This window comes from Fulmarus glacialis, unplaced genomic scaffold (genome assembly GCF_000690835.1).
Source record: "Fulmarus glacialis isolate BGI_N327 unplaced genomic scaffold, ASM69083v1 scaffold27471, whole genome shotgun sequence".
Taxonomy (NCBI): domain Eukaryota; kingdom Metazoa; phylum Chordata; class Aves; order Procellariiformes; family Procellariidae; genus Fulmarus; species Fulmarus glacialis.
In genome coordinates this window covers 9,151-15,759 of record NW_009191283.1, presented here as the reverse complement: position 1 = coordinate 15,759, position 6,609 = coordinate 9,151, and the positions used below count along the sequence as shown (strand labels likewise).

Sequence of the window (6,609 nt, the reverse complement as noted above, 5' to 3'; positions counted from 1 at the left end):
GCAGCCATAAACCAAACCCCTCCGTGTCGGAGAGCAGTGAAGGTGGACAGTAGCAGAGCAGCCCTACATCTGTGCTTTCCAGGAGCAGTTGTTCCACAGGTCACTGACATACTGATGTTACCAGATGGAGAAAAGCTTCAGAGGTTAGAGTAGCTTACATTCAGTCACCTGTGCAAAAGCCCTTTTTGGTGGTAGCTCCTACTCAGCAGCTACTGGGAACTAAAACAGAAATAAAAAACCAGAAATTAAAGACATCTGCTATATTTTTATTCTGGGATGAGCTAAGCTAGGCAGAAGTCTACACTGTACCTCTCCGAACCAAGGTGGGACGAGCCCCAGCGCCCACGCGTGACTGCAAACGGGCCGCTCACCGGCTCGGCTGCGTGGGGACAGCAGCGCCCAGGAAGCCTCGAGAAGCAGCTGCTGGCCCAGCACCGCCCAGCATCGCACCCACAGCGCCGCTGCGATTCGGCTGGGGCCTAACTGAGAAAATACCGTACGCACTTGAAAAAAACCTTAGAGGACATAACGAGATGGTATCACGACACCATGTTCAGCAGTGCAAGAATCCCTAGGGAGCACGCTACAGAGCGTTACAGACGCGACACGCGTTTCAAGCGACTTAACCCGCCCGCCCTCCCGCCAGGCGCTTCTGAAGCTGGTGAAGGAGCGCTCGGGGCTCAGCACGGATTTTTCACGAGTGCTGGGACTCGGGGAAGTTCTGGGGACATGGCAGAGAACCGCTTTTGCACTAGGAACGACAGAGAAATCCTGCCAGCCCCAGGCACCGCACACTGATTTCAGCTGCAGGCAAAATGACAGAGAAGCTGAAACAGGACTTGACTTATATCCTGTTCTTTTAATTTTTCCTTAACATCAACGTGTGGCTTGTCAAAACCAGATCCTGTCAAGCTATCAGTCTTCTCTGGCACAACAATTTTAGTTGATAATTATAATAGTACTGGTATAGCAGACATGTTTAAGAGATCTGAGTCAGTCTGGTCCACATAATTAAAAAACTTGAATGATATAAAATCAGATGGTACCGCTGAATGATTTTAAATCACCCAAGTGATACATCTCAAAAGTAATTATAAATGTTGAAACAACATCAGACAGGTTTGTTTCATATAATGGTTGTTCATGGCCCTTTGCTAGTGAATGTCTACATTCATTTCAAAAAGAAAATTAGCCATTTCTGCTAAAGTCTACTAAAGTCTGTATGACAATGCAAAGATGGGAAAACAGTAATGAACATTAAGGACTGATAATTGAACAGACTGATTAAGGTCTGCTGATAAGCTCAGCCTATTAAAGCAAAGTATATTTCCCTTAAGGAGATATATTGAGCAACCGAAAAAGTGAGCCATACTCAATGAACGTCGAACTCCATCCTCGGCAGCCTGAACTCGCACCAAAAGCTGATGGACAAACACAGAGGCCTGAGCAGGCAGGATGGTTCAGTGGACACAGGACTAACGGGATCCCACGCCATGTGAAGGAGGAAACGCTGGCCTGGAGAGCATCTTACCACCGCCTTTAAGCACTTGATGCTGCTGACACTGCGGAACTGTGATTAGACGTTCACCGAACGAGGGAAGTGTTTGCAAAATGCAGAAGCCATAAGAACAGTAAAGACTAGGCGATGCACCTTGGAGAAAGGAAGTAAAGAATTTTACCTAGGTGGCTATGCAGAAGGCTAAAGGGTTATTAAGTCACAGCCAACAAATACCCACGACAGGGACAGAAATTCAATAAAAATAGTTTTTTCAATCTAGCAAGCAAAGACGTAATAAAGATCATGTTGCTGGAAATCAAGGACAGACAAGATGAAAAATAAGGTACATCTATCACAATACTGAATGTAATTAACTACTGCAACTGTGTGGCAAAAAATGTGTTAGATTCTGCACTGCTGGAAATGCTTACATCAATATCAAATGTTTTTGTAAGACATGAGCTCTACTTTAACCACAGTAACTGGACCTGAATTAGGACTAAATACAGGTATGCCTCATGCCTTGGGCTTTTACAGGCTATGGGCAGTTATCACAGTAGTTCTCGAGCCCTACCATCAATGCAACGAATTGAATTTTACATGTTTGGGAGGTGTGTGCAGTGGGGGCTGGCAGGGTCCATGCAGCCGTGCATGCAGCAGCACGTTTCCCATGCACGGGGGCTGGCAGGGTCCAGGCAGCCTCATGTGCAGCAGCACGCCTCCCATGCACGGGGGCTGGCAGGGTCCGGGCAGCCGCGTGTGCAGCAGCACGCCTCCCATGCATGGGGGCTGGCAGGGTCCGGGCAGCCGTGCGTGCAGCAGCATGCTTCCCATGCATGGGGGCTGGCAGGGTCCGTGCAGCCGTGCAGGCACCTGCGCTCGCGGTAGGACTTGGTGCTGTGGGAGAGGCAGGAGAGTGCACCACCAGAACCGAGCACACAAAACTGGCATTATCACATTTTTTCTTTTCCTCCTCTTGGGCTTTACAGTGTTGATAGGGAGAGAAGATTCTGTTTAATGGATTTCAGCTTGCAGGTCAGAGTGATCTCAATCAATAATGAAGTGCTTCGACATATTGCCATTCTGTGCCAAAGCAGAGAGTCCTAAATAAGGTATTCAGTGTGTCACCTCCGCCTCCCATCAAACATACTGAGAGCTGCAGGTGTGCTGGTCACAGGCGGCTCTATTATACCCTACAAGTGACTGGTAATTAACAGGCAGTTAAAAACAACTGTTTGGAGCTTGGAAGCGTTTTCAAATGCTCTGCCTCCCTACTGTGGGAGAAATAACTGTGCACAAACTCATAGCATGCATGTTTTTAACAATTGCCTTTAAACCGACATTCAAAACAAATGTAAAACAGACCAGGCAGAACAGGTCAGGGTGACCCAAAGAGCTTAAGAGAAAAAAAGGGCGGGGGGGCTATCAGTATTAGCATTAATTTTGTCAGTGTGTCCTGCAGAAGACGGTTACTCTGATGTATGTCTTCTCTTACTTAAGGAAATTTCACCAGAAAAAAGCACTTAAAAATAAAAGCATGCTTGTTTTGGATGGCATTACGAAGCCCTTCTGCTGGCTGTGGACACAGGAGCTGGGTTTGGCTCCTCACGCCTGTCCCCCAGCTCGGGAGCCCAGCAATCCCACGGGCAGGGCGGCATCAGCGTCCCGGTCCCAACCCTCCCAGGCAGACAAGGGAAGGGTCCCGGAGGAGTCTCCCTGTTTCGCGGGAAGCCACGGCCATGAACGGCCACCAGTGGCCACGAAAATGACGGTCATCAGGAACTCCTGCAAGAAGGCGTGCGGGCGGGCACAGCGCCGGGCCAGGCTCCTCTGCCCTCGCTCCCTCCCAGCTGGGCTGGATGACTGGGGCTGGGGGCAGAACTGGTGAAGCAGATACTGGGAACCGAGATGGAGATAGCCGCCTGGTAACTTCAGCAAGCAAACTGCCTGCTTGGTCGCATCAGGTGGATGGGGCACCTCCCTGGTGCCTTTGCACGTGCCCATACACATCGCTCCCAACGCGCTGCAGCAGCAGCTCCCTGCCGTTCGCCCACGGCGGGGGAGCCTCAGTGACGAGCGGTCAGAGCCAGCGCACGCGGCTGACGTCGTGAGGTTTTCGGACTGTATTACCTTTGGGACATTTGTTTTTTCTTGCTACCAGGAAAAAAGCGAGCTGCACGTCTCTGCATCACCCTCACCCAACCGCGCTCAGATTTACTACCCGCTGCTGCGAGAGCAGAGGGAGCAGGCTGGCTCCTGCCCTGCTGACGGGACGTGTTTGTTGGTACCTGAGCTGTAAGAACTCTTCTGGGGAGAAATAAAATTAAAACCACTGCTCCTCGATGAGCAATAAACCAGAACCATTTTGGTAGCAAGTTCTTCAAGACAACGTTCCAGCAGCCCAGCGTCTCCGGGAGACACTGCCCATCCCAGCAATGGTGGAAGTATTTAAACTGCAACGCTGGCACACCTAACCAGCCAGGGCTCCCCACCTCCCTCCGCCTGGCCCTGCCAGCCGCTTTCCCTTCTGTATCCCCCGTGGCTCCCCGCCGCTTCGCTGTCAGGTCCATCAGCCCTGTTTTTCAGGGTATACTCTTCTGCACTCTCACATCAAATGAACTCAAAGATGAGCCACCCAGTGACCTACATTGTAGCTTCTAGATTTTGAGCAGAAAACCTCAGATTTTGGATATAGGCACACTGTCAGGTTTTGGTAGAGCTACAGGTTTTGGAACAGAGACAAACTGTAACAAGGATCTTTACCAGTGATACAGGAGCAACTTTCACTCAGCGAAGGAAAATACCGGGGCTGTAATTTTATAAAGAAAAATGCCCCTTTCTGCCTAGAAAAAATAATCTCAAAATGGGAGCACTCTGTTCGAAAAGGCTTTAGTGTGAGTGAGAATCCAGCCGTTTACATTTTTTCAGATTAACAAGGTTTTAAATTAAGGAAAAGAATGTCTCCTGAAACGCAAACAAAAGTTGAATGAAATTCACAGTTTTGGTATTAGAAACCTGCACATGTTTCCCGAAGCACATTACGCTCCATCAGCCTCATTTTTTCAGACATTTACTGACTACTAATATGCCAAGCACACTCGTTATCTGCAGGATTAGCGCGGCGGCCCCAGCCCCTGGCAAGGACCCAGGGGAGGTTATTCAGACAGTACCTCCGAGAGTCATCCCAGCCTCGTAGCACTTCCGCAGGCGGCAGGACGGGCAGTTTTTCCTTCTGAATTTGTCGATGGTGCAGTCGTTCCGGCTGGCACAGAGGTATTTCTGCTTACCTACAAACATCAGAGGAAACAGCAGATGGGTGGTGGGTACCGATCAGACCAGTTTACAAGGAGAAATGGGCTCATGCTTTCTCAGTATCAAGAGGAGAGGAGAGGAGAGGAGAGGAGAGGAGAGGAGAGGAGAGGAGAGAGGATATCGGTGCTGGTTTCCCAGTTCACCCCCCAACAGAAAATTTATGTTGGAAGTTGGTTGGGTTGGGGAACTGATTGCATAGGGAGCTGCTGCCCCGCAGGCTCTGCTGCCGTGGGTCCCATGCCAGGCTGGCACCAGTCAGGCTGCACCCACAGCCAGACAGGAGGAAACTGGGACCAGCAATTCCCTGTAAGGGAGACCCTCTGCAGCAGCAGGCTTAGGGGGGCTTGCAGAAAAATTCAGAAGTTACTTATTGTCAGACTAACCGGTATCTTAGACTCACCTTTCCACTTATTTAGAGAGCAGCCCTTAAAGCTCCAGATTTCAGCTCTTCTTTTTTTTACCGCCTCATTTGCTAGACATGCCAAGAATGAACTTTCCTTCCTGACTCACAATTTGTTTTCTTATCAAGTCTAAACATGTTTCCTGGATCAGGATTTATCTAATGTTCTTCATACCGTTCCAAACTAAATCAGTCTCAGTAAATAATAGAGTTGTGCCCCTCAGACTCTGCATAAGTAGCCTATATGGGAAATCAGTCTATATCCAGCTTAACCTTTATTTGTCATCCTCCAAGTGTTTGCCTTCTATATTCTTATAGGCATAGCCCTTTGGAGTCATCAGAGATCCATTAAAAGGACGAGGTTGAGTCTAACCGCTTCATGTACCAGTTTTGACAAGAGATGCACCGATTTTGGTGCACTGATTTAACAACTCCCCACGTCCCACACACACGTCCACAACTTCTGAAGATACCAGAATCAGAAGAAGTGGCAAATTTTTAGCAGCCCAGTATCACAGACCTCGCTGGCACCGGCTTCCCCATCGCCCTCCCTGCTCCCTTCTGCGCCCTGGGGAGAGCGGAGCCCACGGAAGGTCCCACCGCTCCTCCCGGAGCGGGCTGCCAGCAGCGCACGGCTGCAGCTTCGCTGGCACGACCGGCCGCCAGCTGCAAAATCCCACCTGCAAAATCCCACCTGCAGCCTCTCATCACAGAAAAGTCGTTACAAGGCTCGGTTATCATCAACTGCTGCTCACACTGCGTGCGCACGGGACTACGCTAAGGAGCTGCAAAAATACCATACGTCTGAACTTCTTAGACTCGTCCCCATTAAAAGCTGATCATTACACCACCCCCAGTGCCTTAGCTATTAAGACTGGAGACATAATGGGGCAAGAGTGCATTACCTGCAGCACATGATACCTTGCTAAGCCCCTTTAATACCGTTTTCATCAGCACCTCTTCTCATCCCCCTCCCTTTGCTCATTACCAGCGTTAAGGACACTTAGACAAGCCTCAGAAGCAGCGATTACACCAAATCCCAGAGAACACAAGCACCATCCTCCCTTTCAACAGTTCATTGAGGAGGATGAGTAATAAACAACTTCAGCTGAAACTGGGTTACTTGGAGTTATTTTTGTGCTACGGGAAATGAGTGCCGGGGCCATACTCTCTCCACTCGACCTCTTTACGTGCACACATCAAACAAGAATGGACGCCCTACTTTCTCAGGCATGGGCATGGAGAGCTGTGAGGTGATTTTGCTCTCCGTCCCCTCCAGCTGCGCTGCAGGATTCCTGTCTCATGACAGAGTCTGACACTGGGATGCTCCAGAGCCCATCAAAACTACGACGACCATGAACGGCTGGGGCTGCGCCTACCGGGAAGGCTCAAGCCCAGC

General features: G+C 49.8%; 1 protein-coding gene across 1 annotated transcript in view; it reads right to left on the bottom strand.

Annotated features, from left to right (window-relative positions):
- Window positions 1-6,609, bottom strand: part of LOC104083231 (androgen receptor-like) — a gene marked incomplete at both ends in the record, with an annotated part of 16,756 nt that overhangs the window by 2,101 nt on the left and 8,046 nt on the right. Inside the window, one exon of the mRNA XM_009586644.1 lies at window positions 4,669-4,785. Coding sequence (XP_009584939.1) covers window positions 4,669-4,785 — 117 coding nt within the window. The remainder of the gene's footprint in view (window positions 1-4,668; window positions 4,786-6,609) is intronic.